This window comes from Desmodus rotundus, chromosome 1 (assembly GCF_022682495.2).
Source record: "Desmodus rotundus isolate HL8 chromosome 1, HLdesRot8A.1, whole genome shotgun sequence".
Classification (NCBI taxonomy): Eukaryota; Metazoa; Chordata; class Mammalia; order Chiroptera; family Phyllostomidae; genus Desmodus; species Desmodus rotundus.
Window position 1 is genome coordinate 165,737,109 of NC_071387.1, and position 20,094 is coordinate 165,757,202.

At 35.7% G+C, this 20,094-nt stretch overlaps 1 protein-coding gene across 3 annotated transcripts in view; it reads left to right on the forward strand.

Annotated features, from left to right (window-relative positions):
• The window catches only part of CERT1 (ceramide transporter 1), a 97,668-nt gene that overhangs the window by 21,896 nt on the left and 55,678 nt on the right, over positions 1 to 20,094 (forward strand). For all 3 annotated transcript variants that reach the window (XM_024563583.4, XM_045197918.2, XM_024563581.4), the window contains one exon: positions 839 to 955. In XM_024563583.4, the coding sequence (XP_024419351.1) occupies positions 839 to 955 (117 nt within the window). The remainder of the gene's footprint in view (positions 1 to 838; positions 956 to 20,094) is intronic.

Below are 20,094 nucleotides of genomic sequence, written 5' to 3' on the forward strand. Positions count from 1 at the left end.
TAAACAAACTGGAAGTACAATGTGTAGCTTCTTTTCAGTAAATAAGTCTCGTTACATCGAGGACTTGCTGTACTGTCTGTTGGATGAAGACATGGTATGTGATGTGATTCTGTCATATTTTAATTCATTTATTGGGCACAAAAACAAGGATATAAAATTTCATTCTATATTCTTATGAAGAATGTAAAACACTGAACCAAATAGTTGACATTTTCACTAAATTTTTACATTTTGATACAGGCAGTTTCCTCATACTGTCCTACATAGGTCTGATGTAATGTTCATTTTATCTGCTTTTTATTGAAAACTCTTCTGGTTGTTACTTTCAAAGACTTATAAAAGCCCAGAAGTTAATTTGAGATACTTTGAGAGGAAATGCTAACATCATTTTGTGATAAAATATAACAATATCTTGTTTATAAAATTTAATGAAATCAAAGTGTTCATTATGAGAATTTACTTTATTGGAGGCAGGAAAAAAGTAGTAAATGTCTTTCCTAAAACTTATTTTGGACCTTTTTTTTTTTATTGCTCTTTGAGTAGTGTTTCCACTAGTTAAGCTGACTAAAAGCATTTGATGAAAAATACTCTCTTTTTTTTGAAATATGTTTGTAGTTTATGTCAGCTCACTTGTAGGAATGGTGAGTAAAATTTACTGTTTGGTATCTGTACCCTTGCCGTGCTCTTTATCTGAGACATCTTCACAAAAGTTATTTGAGTAGAAAAAATAAGTGTCCCACCAGCCAGAATGGGTATGTCAATGTTTTTGCTATAGAGTATAATACTTCTAAGAATATAATTAATTTTGCTTTTCATTTTCTACTTTTTTTTCCCATAGCCTCATGATTTTGATGAGTGTCGATTTGATATTAGTGTAAATGACAGCGTTTGGTACCTTCGTGCGCAGGATCCAGATCACAGACAGCAGTGGGTAGATGCCATCGAACAGCACAAGGTAGGGTCTCCAGTGTTTACCTTCCATCCTTTGATATACCACGTGTTAGTGAAAAGTTGCGCATTGTGTGGGTCGTAAAGATTAAAGCAGTACACAAGTAAATTTTTGAAATAATTTTGTGACACTTGAGCTGCACTAAGGGAATTTGCTGTGATAAATATTTTTAATTGTTGACTAAAACAAAATATGCCCTTTTTAGTAAAACAAAACTTGATTTTCATATTTAGGATTTGCTTCATAATAAAAGTCATTTAATCCTAATATTTAAAAGCTTCAATGTTAATTTTTGTAGTCATCTATAACCATTTGGGTAAATTCTTAGTGTAAACATTTGCATATCATTTTTTCATAAATATGAAGCTATTCAATAATAAGCCTTTAGAAAGTCTTTCTTATATAAATATATAAGCCACATTCTTATAATTTAAAGCTAGTCTTTGACTTCTTTAAGTGGTAAGTAGACTAGAGAAATATTTATTAATAAATCTGCATTATTAGCTAACTCATTGTATCATGGTAAAACAAGGAAGAGGGAAAGTTATAAATTTACTATGCTATTCCTGAGTATGATTTCAAGAGAACTTTGCACTTGTTCACGTACTTGTCTGTACTTGTTCACTTGGGTTTCAGAGTTGGAGTTGAAACACCTGTTTTGGTTGACAGGCGCAAACCATGTATACACACAAAACAAGAAAAACCAGTCTGGCCTGGGGTACCACAGGCACATTCTTGTTTGATATTGACCACGTGTTAGTTTTTTTTTTAAATTTATTTTTTTAAGTATATTTTATTGATTATGCTGTTACAGTTGTCCCAGTTTTTTTTCCCTTTGACACCCCCTCTGTCCAGTACCCCCCTTGATCATGTGTTAGTTTTTATTGTCTCATTATTGACTCTGAATTTTTCCCAGCGTAAAGAAAACTGACTGCCAGGCCTATTTTTTTCTCCTTGTTTTAGCTTTAGTATTATATTGGCTTTAAAACTTTTGTGACTCTTAATTATCTTGGTATTACTAACTTTAGAAAAGCGTCTAAACATGGAAAAATGGGAAACAGTTTTCTATTATTTCAAAGAGAATTATTTAAGCTAGAATTGCAGAATCTTACTCCTTTGGAGCCAGGCCTACCTGGAATTAGATGCTGCAGCCTGCCATAATTTGTTGTGATAACTTATCTCTTAGTTGCCTTAAGGAACACAGGGGATTATATATATAAAATTACTTACCAGAGTGGCTGATGTGCCTTCCCATTTATGACATAGTGGAAAAAAGAATGAGCTTTGAGTCATGACTGAATTCACTAAATTTTACCACGATGTTTCTGGATGAAGAGTTCTGTATTCAGTGAGAGTTGCTAAATGTGCACATATAGAGAGAGTGGCCTAGTTTGTGAATTTAATCAGGGCCAGCCTCTTAATAATGATTAAAGATGTTATTAAGTAGAACTAATTTCTATATTTTTAACTGAGATGACTTTTAAAGGCTTAATCAGGTGATTTAGGGCTAGTTTTTTCTGTTTAATTGAGCATATTTTGTTTTGCTTGTTTTTCTTAGAAAAGTTGATCCAGAATTTTTTGCATGCTCCCATTTTATATTTCCTTTTTCAGTAAAGAAGTATACATGAAACATGTATTTCTTCCATATTATTGATTTCTTTGTGTCTTTGAACAATAGAATATTTGAGTCTCTTTCAGAGCACTGTAACTTAAGCTGAGATAACAGATTCTTGGTGAATTTAAGTTCTTAGGAAAAAGGTTCAACAGCCGGGTTCCAGATACATTGTAAACTTTTCCTTTCTGATTTCTAAAGATAGTTTATTCATAGGCATAGAAGGAAGAATCATTGTTAATGGTTATTCTTATTAATACCTATTTACTTAATTTTAATGTAAAATACATGATATGTGCCAACTAACAAACATATCAGTGAAAATTTAAATTGCATGTGAATTCTAAAAATAAATTGAGTTGTTAAACTAACATCTAGGAGGGAGAAAATTAAAATGCTATCACCAAACATAATTAGCAAAGTTTTCCTTTTTTTCTGTAGACCAGAAATAAAGAGGTAGAGGGGAGATGTTTTCTAATTCATTCTTCAATATCACTAAAGAATGTTGAATGTAGAAATTAATTTTTAAATTTTACTATTTAAGCATGCATCTGTGTATTGCTCTTCAAAATTTATATCAAAATACTAAGGCGTGATGGTGATAATGTTGATGATAATGATTATTAGATAATGACAATGATTGGAGTTCTACTGTTAATTGAGGATCACCAGGTACTAATTATTTTGTTTGTACTTCATGTGCTTTATTTTTTCCCTGCTATCCTGAGAGGTGAGGGAAGTATTGTTTTACAGAAGAGAGAGCTGAGATTTAGATTAAAATTAAGTAACTTGCCTGAGACTATACCACCTTTTAGTCCATGGATTCTTAGGAATCAGTTTTATGTTGATTCTGCTTTCTATCATTTATTGTTGGTAGACTGAATGTTTGAAAATAATTTCCATGAGCTCACTTCTTGCAGGTTATAGTATGTCATCTGAGTTTTAGTACCATATATATGCAAGACAAATAGACTTCATCTTCCTGCCCATGGAATGTCAAAGAGAGCATTTTATTGTATTAATCAGTGTTTGAATACTGGATTCTGGGGTCTGACAAATAAGGGATTGAATCCTGGCACTCTTAGTAGCTGGTGACACTGGTAAGTTAAAGAAGGAAAGATGACAGTCAATATGCAGGATGTGCCTTGCTCCCGCCCTGCCCCGCAAAAACAAACAGGCAAAATAATGCTGTCATGATAAACCAGGAGTGCTGTACTTTAATGTTGACCTGGGCTTCCATTGTGCCAACGTATTCAGTTAGTAGTTACTTCCTTCTTGTACCACCTGTCCTTACGATGGTTAGACAGGACACTTGTAATAGTGGACCTGTCTTTCTCTTCTGATACCAGATTGAGCCTTCATTGCCTTTTTGTTGTTGTTGCTATTGGGCCTTTCTTAGGGCTCACCTGACCAGTTTAAGTAATTTTCAATTTTCAATATTTGGAAGAAGTTTGAGGTTTCTGTTCTTTTCTTTCCCAGGAGGTCCTTATGCTCATTATAATGACCTCTGTATATTAGTACGTCTCTCTCTCCATGCCCCACCCTCCCTCCCACTCTCCCTCCATCTCCATTTCTCTCTGTCCGCCTCCCTCCCTCTCTCACACACACACCATACCACACCAGCAGTTATCTTATAGGACCTCTTTAATAATAATAATGTGGTGATGATGATGATAGCTACCATTTTTGAGAATTAATGTATACCAGATGTGGTATTAAACACTTTATGTACATTATCTCATTTTACTCTTACAGCCCTGTGAGTTTAACAGTTTTATACTACTTTTACAGAGAGGAAATGGAGACATAGAGAAGTTAAGTAACTTGTCCAAGGTCAAATGGCTAATTAGTGTAGGAGCCAGCATTCAGACCTAGGTCTGTCTGACCTGAGAACCAGAACTTTTGGCCAGCAAGCACTTCTGCTATTCTTTAAGTATGTATTAATTTGACATATATTTTGTTTGCTTAAATCATGGGCTTTTTAAATCACAATATTCTCATATTACTATATGTTCTTCATATCTCTAGTGGTTTTTTTACACCATAAGCTCATAAAGGCTCAGATACTCAACTTTGTAGTAATAACAAAGCTTTGGGCACATAAGAGTTCCAGATGGAATAATTTAGGGTATTGTAAAACAGATTTTTATGGGGGAAATATGTGATTTTTGAAGTTTTTTTTTTTCTTTTAATCTTTAGAGTTGGTGTTAAGAGTGTCTACTGACAAAAATACAGTATTTTCTGTCTAGCTCTGGTGATTTGTCCTCCTCGGTATTTATTCCAGGATGAATTGCTCACTACAAGAAAAGTTTTAAAAAGATAATTCTATGATATAAATTTTTTCAGTATATTAGAAATTGCATAATTCAGTGTGACATTAGACAGTGGCCCCTGTGGAAGATATCCCTGAGGTCATTCTTAAATTTGAAGGATCTATTTCAATTTAAAATACAGAAAGGGACATATATATGCCACACCAGTAATTCTCTTTTGAAATAGCTTGCTGGCTTTATTGTGAGAAGTTCATTCATATTCTGCATTTCTGCTAGGATTTAAGACAGAATTAAATAAATGACTTTTAAAGATGTGGTTTTGTTTTCATTAATAAATCTTTTGGCCATCTCCGTTGTCTTGAGATGAAATGAGATGGTGCTTGTGAAAATTACCTAAAAACTAAAAACTGTATGAAACTTTTTTTGGTTCTGACATTTTGTGGTAATCACGACATTCCTTTATGTCCATAAGTGTGTAGCCTTATTAGATTCTGATATTTTGCTGGTCATTGGGCCACACAGACTTTCCCCACATTTTGAAAATCACCGAAGACCTGAGGAGTCAGAATAAAATGCACAATTAGGGAGAAAGAACTGAAATGGTAATTTTTACAGATGTTGATTTTCTATAGTGGGAATCTTCAGGCAGTTGTTTGGCAATTTAATATTTGGATTTATACTACCCTTTTTGAAAGCTCAGTCACTTATATGTGAAGCTCCATTGAATACTTTCAGAAGAAAGGTTTATTCTCAAACTGAGAAACTTAAGGATTTCTGTCTGAGGAGATAATATAGAAAACAATTTTTGAAATGAATGTGATACATTTTACTTGAAATGGACGTGAAAAAAAGTTTCTTACCAAAAGATTCTCATGGTTGAGCCATCTAAATGTACCCAATACTTATTTTATACATCTTTTAAAAATTGTGTTGCTGTTTGTCATAATGAAAATTTTTCCCCATGCCACCTCAGGGTCTGCTTGATTTTGGTGCTTTTCCCCTTAATTTTAGGAACAATTTTTGCTTATTTAACAGCTTAATTTCTTTTGTGTTAAATTTGACATACCCTTATTAGAAAACTATTTTAAAATAACTAGGTGGCAAAATATACTTGTTGCTACTTAACATTTTAAATACCAAAATCATATAAAGCTATTGTCTGTTTGCCATTTTTTAACTTCATCTTTATTATATATTTTTTTCCATTACCATTTTGTCCCCTTACACCCTCCACTGCCGAGCAATCACCACACTGTTGTCCTTGTCCATGAGTCCTTTTTCCTTTTTGCTCCATTGCTGGACCCACTGACCTCCCCCCCGCCCAACTAGCTGTCATCTACTGTCCATCTATGAGTCTGCCTCTGTTTTATTTGTTAGTTCACTAGATTCCACATGAGTAAAGTCAGATGGTATTTGTCTTTCTCTAACTGGCTTATTTTACTTAATGTCATCTGCTCTCCATCTACGAGTCTGTCTCTGTATTGCTTGTTTGTTCATTAGATTCCACATCTGAGTGAAATCGTATGGCATTTGTCTTTCCCTGACTGGCTTATTTCACTTAGCATAATGTTCTCCAGGTCCATCCATACTGGTGCAAAGGGTAAAATTTTCTTTTTCTATGACTGAGTAGAATTCCATTGAATAATTGTCCCATAACTGTTTTCTCCACTCATCTACTGATGGAGACTTCAGCTCCTTACATACCTTGGCAATTATGAGTAATGAATGCTACAATGAACATAGGAGTGTTTATGTTCTTTTAAATTATTGTTTTGGGTTCCTTCAGATATTTTCCCAGAAGTGGGATCACTGAGTCAAAAAGCAGATCCATTTTCAATTTCTGAGGTGTGTCCATACTGCTTTCCACAGTGGCAGCACCAGTCTGCTTTCCCACCAACAATGCAAAGGAGTTCCCCTTTCTCTACATCCTCACCAGCACTTGTTGTTTGTTGATTTATTGATGATTGCCTTCTGACAGGTATGGGATGATATCTCATTGTGGTTTTAATTTGCATTTCTCTGATGATTAGTGATGTTGAGCATCATTTCATATGTCTGTTGGCCACCTGTATGTTCTCCTTAGAGAAGTGTCTATTCATGTTCTTTGCCCATTTTTTAATTGGGTTGTTTGTGGTTTTGGTGTTGAGTTTTGTAAGTACTTTATAAATTTTGGATATTAACCCCTTATCAAATGTATTGGCAAATATATTCTTCTATTCTATGGGTTGTTTTTTTATTTTGTCGATGATTTCCTTTGTTGTGCAGTAACTTTTTAGTTTGATATAATCCCATTTGTTTGTTTCTTTTGTTTCCCTTGCCTGGGGAGATATATCTGATAAAAAATTGCTATGAGCAATGTCTGAGATTTTGCTGCCTGTTTTTTCTTGTAGGATTTTTATGGTTTTGGGTCTAACCTTTAAGTCTTTGATCCATTTTGAATTTATTCTTGTGTGTGATGTAAGAAGGTGGTCTAGTTTCTTTCTTTTTTCTTTTTTTTTTTTTTTTTGCATGTATCTGTCCAACTTTCCCAGCACCATTTATTGAATGAACTACCTTTAACCCCTTGTATGTGCTTGCTTCCTCCGTTGAATATTAATTGACTATGAAGGTGTGGGTTTATTTCTGGGCTCTTTATTCTGTTTCATTGATCTATGTCTGCGTTTATGCCAGTGCCATGCTGTTTTGATTACTATGGTCTTGTATAATTTGATATTAGGAATCATGGTTCCCCCAGCTTTGTTCTTCTTTATCAGGATCACCCTTGCTATGTGGGGCCTTTTGTGGTTCCGTATAAATTTTTGAAATATTTTGGTCTGTGAAATATATCATTGGAAACTTGATAGGAATTGCATTGAATCTATAGGTTGCCTTGGTAGTATGGACATTTTAACGATGTTAATTCTTCCTATCCATGAACAAAGTATGTGCTTCCATTTATTTGTATCTTCTTCTATTTCTTTCTTCAGCGTCTGATAATTTCCATATATAGGTCTTTTTACATCCTTGGTTAGGTATTACCTAACCAAGGTATTACCTTTCTTCAGGATCTTAAAATTTTACGAATATAGGTCTTTTACATCCTTGGTTAGGTTATTCCTAGGTATTTATTACTTTTGATGCAATTGTGAATAGGATTGTTTTCTTAAAATCCCTTTCTGTTAGTTTGTTACTGGCATATAAGAATACAACCTATTTCTGGATGCTAATTTTGTATCCTGCTACTTTGCTGAGCTCATTTGTCAGTTCTGGTAGTTTCTTGGTGGAATCTTTGAGGTTCTCTATGTACAGTATCACGTCATCTGCAAAAAGATTTACTTCTTCCTTTCCAACTTAGATGCCTTTTATTTCTTCTTGTCTAATTGCTGTGCCTAGGACTTTCCAGTACTATGTTGAATAAGAGAGGTGAAAGCGTCTGGTTCCCAATCTTACGGGGAATGCTTGTAGTTTCTTACCATTGAGTATGATGCTGGCGGTGGGTTTGTCATATACGGCCTTTATCATGTTTAGGCATGTTCTGTCTAATCCCACTCTGCTGAGAGTTTTGATCATAAATGGGTCCTGGATTTTATCAAATGCTTTTACTGCATCTATTTATGTGATCATGTGGTTTTTCTTTCATTTTATGTGTTGAATCACATTTATTGATTCACAAGTGTTGTACCAACCTTGCATTCCTGGAATAAATCCCACTTGATCATGGTGTATGATCTTTTTGATGCACTGCTGTATTGAGTTTGCTGATATTTTGTTGAGGATTTTAGCATCTATGTTCATCAGGGATATTGGCCTATAATTTGCTTCCTTTGTAGTGTTCTTATCTGGTTTTGGAATTAGGATAATGATGACCTCGTAAAATGAGTTCGGGAGCCTTCCTTCCTGCTGAACTTTGTGAAATAGTTTGAGGAGGATAGATGTTAATTCTTTCTGGCATGTTTGGTAAAATTCACCTGTGAAGCCATCTCGTCCAGGGCTTTTGTTTGCTGGGAGTTTTTTTGATTACTGCTAAGTGTCATCTTGTCTATTCAGATGCTCTAATTCGTCCTCATTTAGTTTTGGAAGCTTGTAGATTTCTAGGAATTCATCAGTTTTGTCCAGGTTGTCCAGCTTTTTGGCATATAACTGGTCATGATATTTTTGGTTATTACTTCTCCTCTTTCATTTCTGATTTTATTTATTTGGGTCCTTTCTTTTTTTCTTGATAAGTCTGGTTTAAAGTTTGTCAATCTTGTTTTTCAAAGAACCAGCTCTTCGATTCATTGATCTTTTGTATTGTTTCTTTTGGGACTCTGTTTTGTTTACTTTTCTTCTCTGATCTTTATTATTTCTTTCCTTGTACTTAGTATTGGTTTTATTTGTTGTTCTTTTTAAGTTCCTTGAAGTGTGAAGTTAGATTGTTTATTTGGGCTTTTTCTTGTTTTTTGAGATAGGCCTGTTGTGCTATGAATTTCCCACTTAGGTTTGCTTTTCCAGTGTCCCACAGATTTCGGATTGTTGTATCCTCATTTTCATTTGTTTTAAGGTATTTTTTGATTTCTTCCTTGATCTAATTGTTGACCCATTCATTGTTCAATGACATGTTATTTAGCTTCCATGTCTTTGCATGTTTTTCAGAGTTCTTGTGATTGATTGCTAGTTTCATAGCATTGTGTTCAGAGAAGATGCTTGATATGATTTCAGACTTAAATTTATGGAGACTTGTTTTGTGTCCTAGCATGTGGTCTATCCTAGAAAATGTTCCTTGTTCACTTGAAAAGTATGTATATTCTGCTGCTTTCAGGTGAAATGCTCTGGAGATATCATTGAAATCCATTTGATCTAGTGTGTCATTTAAGACTGCTGTCTCCTTGTTTTTCTGGCTGGAAGATGTATCCATTGAAGTCAGTGGAGTGTGAAAATACTTGACTATGACTGTATTTCTGTTGATCTCTCCCTTTATGTCAATCAAGATTTGCTTCACATATTTAGTTGCTCCTATGTTGGAAGTGTAAATGTTTCCTAAGGTTAAATCCTCTTGTTGGATTGTTCCCTTTATCATTATGTAGTGTCCTTTGTCTCTTACTATATGTAGCCTTGGTTTTAAAGTCTATTTTGATTGTAAGTACTGCTACCCCAGCTTTGTTTTCTTTTCCTTGTGCATGAAGTATCTTTTTCCAACCCTTTACTTTTTGTCTGTGTGTATCTTTCCATTTGAAATGAATCTCTTGGAGGCAGCATATATATGGGTCTTGTTTTCTTAACCATTCAGCTGCCCTATCTTTTTGGTTGGAGCATTGAAACCATTTATGTTTAAGGTGATTATTTATATGCATGTAGTGCCATTTTATTGGTTTATTGTTTTCCTCTTTTTTATTTTTTCTTTCTTTCTTTCCTACTTTTTAAAGCAAGCCCTTCAACATTTGTTGCAGTACTGGTTTGGTATTAACAAACTCCATTAGCTTTTTCTTGTCTGGGAAAGCTCCTTATTCTTCAGTTTTTTGCAGTAGCCTTGCTGGGTAAAGTAGCCTTGGTTGTAGGTCCTTGCTTTTCATAACCTTGAATATTCCATGCCACTCCCTTCTGGCCTGAAATGTTACTGTTGAGTAATCAGATGTCAGTCTAATTGGTCCTCCCTAGTAAGTTACTACCTGGTTTTCTCTTGCAGATTTTAGGGTTCTCTCCTTGCCTTTAAGCCTTGTCATTTTAATTATGATGTGTCTTGCTGTAGGCCTCTTTGGGTCCAACTTGTTTAGGACTCTCTGAGCTTCCTGGGCTTGTGTGACTTTTTCCTTCACCAGATTAGGCAAGTTTTCGGTCATTATTTCTTCAAATAGGTTCTTGATCCCTCACTTGCTCTCTTTTCCTGGTATTCCCATGATACAGATATTGTTACACTTCGTAGTGTCTAAAATGTTTCTTAAGCTGTCCTCATATTTTGTAATTCCTTTTTTTCTTTTTGCTGCTGTGTCTGGGGTTTTTTTCTATCTTGTCTTCCAAAACACTGATCTGATATTCTACTTCATCTAACCTACTGTTTATTCCTTCCAGTGTATTTTTTATTTCAGATAGTGCATTATTTATTTCTGACTGGTCATTTTAATTGGTTTCTATGTCTTTTTTTATGCTGTTGAGTATCTTATAATCATTAAACTTCCTATCTAATAAATTGCTTGCCTCCATTTCATCTAGTTCTTCTGCAGAATTCTCTTGTCTTTTCATTTGGGGTCTTTTTTTTTGTCTTCCCATTGTCGCTGCTGCCTCGCATTTTCTGCCTTAGCTGCTAAAGTAATCAACCCCCAAACCGACTAGTTTGTTAATCTAATCAAGCTGCAGTTGGCAGCTGGGCTCAAGTACCACAGTCTGGGGCAGAGTAACATATTTTGCCGCATATACTGCACACTTTTTTGCCCAAATTTTTTAGGGAAAAATAAGGATGTGCATTATACATGGGTATAGTAACTACATACCCTGGGTATAATAATCCCATATATATTGTGCACAAAAACATGGGTATATGTTCTACATGGCAAAATACAGTAATTCCTGTGGCAGGGCTATTGCTTCCCCTTAGGCTGATGCCACTTGGAGAGGAGTGCTCTGCCTGAGAAAGGTGGCTTCTGCAGTATAGAGAGTGACTCAGCCCAGGGGTCCTGCTAGCTGTTCCTTCAGTTCTCTCCCCCCCAAGCCACCAGCCCCGGACTCTCCTCAAGCAAGGGGAGAGTTCATTAGTTCACTCTGCCCTCCCTCTGCAGGAACTCTGGGTAAGTAGTAGCAAGTGAAATTTTGTGCATTGGCCCTTTAAGAGGCTTTCTGCATCTCCAGCTGTTTCTCCCTGGTGGATAGAAACCCTGCTGCTTTTCTTTCTTTTTTTTAGATTTTATTTCTAGAGAGAGAGCGAAAGATTGGGAGAGAAACATCTATGTGTGAGAGAGACATCATTTGGTTGCCTCTCATACGCCCCCAGCTGAGGGCCTGGCCCGCAACCCAGGCATTTGCCCTGAGCAGAATTGAGCTGTCATCCTCTTGGTTCACAGGCTGGCATTCAATCCAGTGGGCCACACCAGCCATGGCTCTGCTGCTCTTTACAGCTAGATGTTACCTGAGTTCTTTTCTAGCTTTGTCACTGTAGGCTGGGGAGCCCAGCTTGGGGTTTAGACCCCACACTTCTCAGGGGAGCCCCCCTCCCCAGCTGCCAAACTACCCCTCCACAATGTAAGCTGCCACCTGTGGGAGCCCAGCCAGCCCTCTTGAATCTCCGCACTCCCTACCAGTGTATACTTGCCTGCTTTATAAATGATTTTCATATAAACTTAGCTTTGCATTTTGAATCTAGTTTAATTGGCAAAGGCTTAAGGATGCAAATACGACTTTTTAAAGTATTTTTAGTATGTTTTATGTAAGTGATATTATGAGATCTATGGATTAGAACCAATTCTCCATTTACCTATTTGCATCATACCACGTTGATGGAGGGAAGAAGATGGAATCAAATTTCACTTTTTTATATTGAAGAGTTTTGATTTTTGAAGGAAGTATAAATCTAGTAGCTGCTGTTGTCATCAGGGCTGTCAGATAAGTTGTAGAAAAACCCAAGTACATGGATCACAGCTGAAGTTGATTAACCAGCAAAGACACATCATTGTGTCTCTGCATCTTTTTCTTACTAAGATCAGGAATTTGCTTAGTTCCCAACAGTGGGAGTTAATGGGTAAATTGCTTGCAGCAATCCATACATGGCTAATAAATTGTTTAAAACATCTAAATGTAGGTGGTGTTACACTACTAGGACTTTTATAATTGATAAAATCAAGGAAGAAAACAAGGTACCAACCTTCTTTAATATTCTTAGTGTTCTGGAATAAAAATAATTCAACTGTCAAAGGCTTTTAAAATAACTTTGTTCATTATTGTAGCTGCAATTTTTGAAATCTGAATTTACCTTAGCCAACATCTGCACTCCTATTTCCAGTTACCTGAGTACTTAATAAAAAGTATATTATCTTGAAAAGAGGGAATAGATGTCAGTAATTTATGGAGTTTTCATCCAAGTTCCTTTTTCTGAGGAAGGTGTTTATCATTTACCATGATGGTAAAAAAGGAATTGGAGGATTTTACATGGTACAGGTAGTGCACGCCCACTCATGTTACCTTGAGAAATGGGAATATTGCCAGGAACCAGGAAAATTTAGAATGCTACCTGTACAGATACCCCAAACTATACTTAACTCAGAGTGATCTCAGAGCTCAGCTACTCTCACCTGAGTAGGTTAGATTCATTCTGTTATTCTCTTTCGTAGTTCCTGTTTTTTCATAACTTTTGCCCTCCCATCCTACTCTTAGTTTCTTTTTCCCTGTTTTGTCATGACCTTTTCTGATCATTGGCTTTTTTTCAACTCCTACTGCCAACTCCCTAATCTCTTGGCATTTCCCAGAGTAAATGTCTTAAGGAAATTTGATTGCGTTTTCACTCTAGGTTACTATGAATTGGCCACCTTAGTCCATTTATAATCAATTGTATATTTACTTATGCATAAAGGATAATGTGGGACTGGCAGTTGTAAAAATAATGTTCTGAATGCATATTGGATAATTCAGCATAGCATTTACCAAATTTGCAAGTTTTTATCATGTTTACCACGTATTATCTACTAACAATTCAGGTGAATATTACTAGATTTTCAGCTTATTTCTCTAGTCTTTATTAGTCTATAATTTCCTTGCAAAATGATTCTTTAGATAAGAAAGGTTATAAAGGCAGTTAACTAGGGTTGAGTAACTGTTCTGTATTATTACTACAGGGAAATATTAAAGAAAATAAGGTTATGCTACAAAGTCATTTTTTTACAAGTGTTTCAATATTGCATTTGAATTTTTATTTAATCAGGAGGGGAGATTTCTGACTGTTACTGGGACAGATGCGATTCTGTTTTTTCTACATTGGATGTGGAACAGTAATGGTGGGTGGCAGCAATGGAAACTATTTTCTAATTTTATTTACTGAGTATGTTGGATATTAGTGGGAGAAAATGTTTTTTAAAAAAATTAATACAAGACTCCTTTCATCAAATAAATCTTTTAGCTAATAGCTTTAAAAAGATACTGCTTATTGTCTTCATTGCCTGGTAAATACTCTGGATTTGTTTGGAATTGAGGGATGAAACACAGCATTGGATTAGGAATAATAGGTAGCAAAGTAAATCAATATTCTCCACATTAATGTTATTGTAGCTAAAAGCAATTCTGTCATTTTTCAGTCACATAGAATGTCCTTGTTCTTGGCAGACAAGGTATAGTCATTGATAGGAATGCTCTCGCCCCTTGTTCGTTTCAATGGCATCCCTTTGATCTGTAGAGTCATAGAGCAGTAATTAGTCATTGTTATCATTTAATCCTCCTGCAAGCCTTTCAGTGTTACTGCTAATTGCATTCTGCACTTAAAAAAATAATCTAATTGAATATATTATGAGAACATTGATCAGTGAGTGGTAACATTTTTCCAAAAACAAACAACCTCAATTTTTTTGTAGTACTGCCCCTTTCTAGCTATTCTCATGGATGCATAGTTGAATGCTAAAAGATAAATTATTAATCAGCCCCTTTAAAAAATACTTCCCATACAGTTAGATCTAAACATATTTAACAAGTCTTTTTTAAAACCATTCCTGCAAATAGTTTTATTAATTAGATTTTATTGCTCCCCTACTGTTTTTTTTTTAAGTAATACTTGCTCATAAGGAAAGAAATATAAAAACAATCTTCAGTTTATAAGTGAGACAATTACTCTTCATTTTGGTATATTTCCTCCTTATTCTTTACACATTTTACCCTCAAAAACATTATGGAAATAAAGTTTATATCCTGCTTTTTCCCCCATCTAACATCATTTTCTTCTTATAACCCAACTCTCAATATTTTATTGCACTGTAATTTTGGTGCTTGTTTGCTTATTATTAGACCTTTTATTATTTTAATATTTTATATTGACTACCTTCCTACATAAAAGCATTTTACTGCAGTATAGTTGCATCCTTAGAGTCCCAGAAGTAGAATTGATAGGTTTAAGGATACAGGCACTTTTGATACATATGTTGCCAGATTGATTTCCAGAAAGATTGTACTGATGTACATTTCATCAACAGGATGTGCAGATATTCATGTCACTGCAACGTTACCAGCATTATTACTTTTTTAACCCATTCTAAGTGAGATAGGTGAAAAATGTGTTCTGTGACCTTATTTTTAATTTTTGTAGATGTGATACATGATTGCTGTAAGTAATTATAATCATATAGAAAATGCTAACATAGAACTACAAAAATGAAAATTTAGGCCACACAGAAGTGACCACTATTCATCATTGGTAAAGATTTCTTCCAGATAATATCTTTGCACGTACAGCCTTACAGTTTTACATAAATACTGTATTGTATTTTATGTATTTTATATAATACTGTACTGTATTATAGCTTTTTCTCCACTAGCAATAAGTTATGGATTTCTTTTCGCATTTGATATAGGTCTCAATTTCTCCCCTACCCTTAAGAAAGAGTGCGTATTTATTGCAGAAAATTTAGTTTGGGACCAAAGCCAGAGTAATAAAGAATGTTCATCTGCTGACCATTGTTTTATGTGCACATATTTTTTTTTAGGATCACTGTAAAGAAGATTTAATGGCTCCCGTCCCTAGCCAAATGTAGTCTTAACATTTCAACCATCCTGCGAATACTACTGAAACATATTAAACCTGTTTTTTCTCTTACTGGGACATTTAAGGGAGTTTTAAAAAGTAATATTAACTGTTTTGTCACTGTCGTCTCTTTGCAATTAGATAAAAAGAACAGAATTATTATCTTTCTATTCTGTGCCCATGGCACAGAACTTCTGTCTAAAAGAAAATATGCACTGACCTTTTTTCTAGGACATACCATAAAATAAGAAAGTTAAAGATCATTGTTGGTATTTTGTAGCATCTGCTGCTAGCTTCTGTATTTTATTTTCCCCTATGTGAGTGTTCCCAGAGATGGAACACTCAAGAAGGTTCATCTTGCCTTTGTGGGGGATGAAGAGACAATAGTAACTAACATTATTAAGCACTTAAAAGTATTGCAAAGTGTTATTAAAGATTTCTTCACTATAAGCACAATTCTTATATCCTTGTCTATTTCCTCAAGTTCCACTGTATCAAAATAGGTAATATCTCTTTACAGCAAATACGTACTAGAATAAAAGACCCCATTACAGCAATATTGTTGTAGCTACATTTTAAGTAATGGATTAATAAGTGAGTATGGAGGCTGATAGTAGGTTAGTATAATTTTATTTCTACCTCTTACAGGATCTTATAAGCAATGTAAGGATTTGATCCTAGGAAAAATAGGGAGCCAAATAGGTTTTAAAATAGGAAATGAAGAATCAGATGTCTGTTTTTAAAGGACTGCTTGGCTACACTAGAAAGGATTTCAAGAGAAACAAGAGTAAAAGCAGTTTGAAAACTAGAGAATTGATCCAAGATGAGACACTCAGTGACCAGAACTAGAGTGTGGCAGTGGGAAAATACAGAAAGGGACAAACTGGAGAGAAGTAGAAGCAAAAGTCTTTGGATGTTGAAGAAGCATAGCAATGATTAAACTCATGGACACTTGAATCTGGGACTAAATCCCGGCTCCCTTACCTATTGTGTGAGTCGGAAGACATTACATAAAGTCACCAGCAAAATGGGTATAATAATAATACTCGTTTCACACATACTATTAAAAGAATAAAATAAAATACTGCACATAAAGCTTTGGCATCATACCTGGCACAAAGTGTCCTTAATATTTGCTTTTACTGTTTCTGTTGTTATAATTTATCCAATGTGGCTCTCTGGAATGAATATATAAAATAGCCATTTAAAGTTACTGAACTCTTTCATCAGCCCTCCTCTCAAAGTAAAACAAAACAGATCATTCTTATCCTTTAATATTTGTTTTCTAAAAATAGGGTGGAAAATTGTTTAACACGCTTTTTTTATACAGCCTCATTTGATTTACCTATTTACTTTTCATCTTCCTTTTAACATCACTAAGAAAAAAGACAGTTTACCCTCTAGGCTCCCTCAGAAGAGGAAAGAAGAAAAAAAAAATAAGACTGAATTTCAGAGGGTTAAATTTAGGGGTTTTTTTGTTTGTTTGTTTTTTAATTTAGTTTTTTTAGAATCATCTTTTGTTTCACAGGTTGAGTTCTTAAACAGCTTTGGGTACAAAGGAGGAGCTTGGTAGTTTACTAATTTTCCCCAGTAGATAAAAGGATATATTATGGAATCCAAAGTCCATAATTATAAGTACAAGAAAGGAAGGTCTGAAATCAAGGAGTGGGGACAGCTGCTGTTACCTTCTACTTCTACAGTACCATATTTTATTTGAGCATTTTTTTTAGTACTTTCAGTTGTGATAGGCAGTGTCTTATTTTTCTCTACATTCTTTTAACACTTAACCAAAGGTGTGTGATTAAGGCCCAGCTTAACCCTTCCAGCCTCATCTCGCTATAACGTCTTGCCTACATAGATATGTCTGTAAAGGAAAGCTCATGTCATGCTGTAGTAGAAGAAAATGCAAAATGAATAATCAAGTTCTATAAATGATTTTCAAATGAGGTGTTCTGTCTGATATGTTTTTAAAACATGGTACAAGAGTGACTACCATCTGAATAGGAAAGAAAAAAACTCTCCAGAACTAATTTGAGAAAATACTCTGTTTTTTGGTATGATCCGAGAAAAGTACCTTGAGAGTAGGTAAATACTCTACTCAGTAAAGTTAATTGTACTGCCTTTGGGTCTTACTTAGACAGAGTATGATAAAATCCTCTTTAATACCATTTTCTTACTTGAATTTAATTGATTTATGAGATGCTGCAGTCCCTGTAAATCATTGTAGATTGAATCTCTCCTCATCTATACATTATAAATGTTAGTTTTCTAAATGAATTATCCTTCCATCTGGTTCACCAAAGAACTGCCTTACACTTTGACTCCACTGGATGTGAACATTTTTAACCTAAGCTTTGGGTATTTAGGTTTAGTATGGAGAACTGTGGTGTTAAACCAGCCATATCATTTTAAAAATAAGAAAGTTGAGCTCAGGAAGTTGTAATGACTGACTTGTCTTATTCTCTGTAGTGGTTACAGTGATATTAGAGCCTGTTTTCTCATTCTTATCCCTGTATTCTTCCTATTTCAGAGGCTATTGATTCTCTAGGGGGATCCATAAGTAATTGAAAAGCTAAATAAATGAGATTTTTAATAATTCCAAGCGTGAAATTGTTGTACAAAATATTTTTAAATCAAATATTTTGTCATGTTGACCTAGACAAGAATAAAACTTGTTGCCATTGCTACTTACAGTATTTTAAATTATAACCCTGTTGATTAATTTATTCTCCTGATTGTCCTGTCTTGCTTCTCATGTGGTATGCTTTAAAATATTAATATTGAAAGACTTCCAGTCAGAGCAGAGGCATAGATAAACATGACTTGCATCCTTGCACAACCACAGCAAAAGTTAAAACTGTACTACAAAACAAATATCACCCAGAATCGTCAGAAAATTGAACTGTAGGAAGTCCAACAACCAAGGAATCAAAGAAGTCACATTCATCCAGACGGGTAGGAGGGGTGGAGACACAGAGATGTTCTGGGAGATGTGGAATAGATGGTCCCATACCCACAAGTGGTGGATAAAAATTGGGAGGGATACCTCGCTAGTGAGGGATTCCAGCCCCACCCACCCCAGGGTTCCAGTGCCAGAAAGATAAGTCCCCATAACTTCTAGCTGTAAAAACCAGTGGGGGTTGGGTGGAAGAAGAAACTGCAGGAGTCTCAGGAATCTCCTCTTAAAGGGCCCAAAACAGACTTAGCACTTACAGAGACTCACTCTCTCTGGGCTTCAGCACCAGGGCAGCAACTGGAAGGGCATAGTGGCATAGAGGGAATAATGGGAGTATCTGGAGTTGGGGTGTGTGCTGAGGGATAGTTTCCTCCCAGACAAAACTCCAGAGGTCAGGCAATAGCATTGTCCCTTTCTGAACCCTTCCCAGCTCAGACTGAAGAGCACCAACACCATGTTGGAGTCTCAAATCAGCCTGATTCACAGAGGTTGCCCCTACCTGTCAGTTACCTAAGGCTCTGCCTCAACCTCCCTACGGATGGGTTTTTCTTCAATAGGCCATGGTACTGAGACAGAGAGTCAAAGCAGCTCTACCTAATACATAGAAACAAACACAGGGAAGCTGCCAAAATGAGACCAAGAAATATGGCCCAAATGAAAGAACAGAACAAAACTCCAAAAAAATAACTAAACAAAATGTAGGTGAGCAATCTGGCAGATGCAGAGTTCAAAACACTGATTATTAGGATACTCAAGAAACTCATTGGGTACTTCAACAATATAAAAAAGACCCAGGCAGAAATGAAGGTTACGCTAAATGAAATAAAGACAAATTTACAGGGAACCAGCAGTGGAGTGGATGAAACCAAGATCAAATCAACGATTTGGAACATAAGGAAGAAAAAAATAGTCAATCAGAACAGCAAGAAGAAAAAAAGATTCTACTTCCAGCCAACATGGAGGCATAGGTAAATACATTGTGCCTCCTCCCATAATCAACAGAAAGACAACAAATTCAAAAACAAAAAACAACCTGAACTGCCAGAAAATGGACCTGTATGGAAGTCCTACAACCAAGGAGTTAAAGAAGAAACCTTCATCCACACTGGTAGGAGGGGCAAAGACGGGAAGCCAGGGTGAAGAAGACTTGTGGCAAGGCAGCAGCTGGTGGACCAGGCAGTCCCAGATTTGTGTGCAGATAAACCAGGAGAAATAACTCCTGGGGAGCCAGGGGACCAAAAGAGACCACACAACCCAGGGTTCCACTACAGGGAAATAAAGTCTTAAAACCTCTGACTGAAAAAACCTGTGGCGGTTGAGGTGGCAGGAGAAACTCCCAGCCTCACAGGAGAGTTCGTTGGAGAGACCCACAGGGTCCTAGAACATACACAAACCCACCCACCCAGGAATCAGCACCAGAAGGGCCCAATTTGCTTGTGGGTAGCAAAGGAAGTGACTGAAAGCCAGCTGAGAGCTGAGCAAGCGGCATTGTTCCCTCTCAGGCCCCTCCCCCACATACAGCATCACAATGCAGTGATGTTGATTGCCCCGCCCTGGAGAATACCTAAGGCTCCACCCCTTACTACATAACAGGCCTGCCCAGACAAAAAATCATGGCTCGAATAAAAGAACAGATCAAAA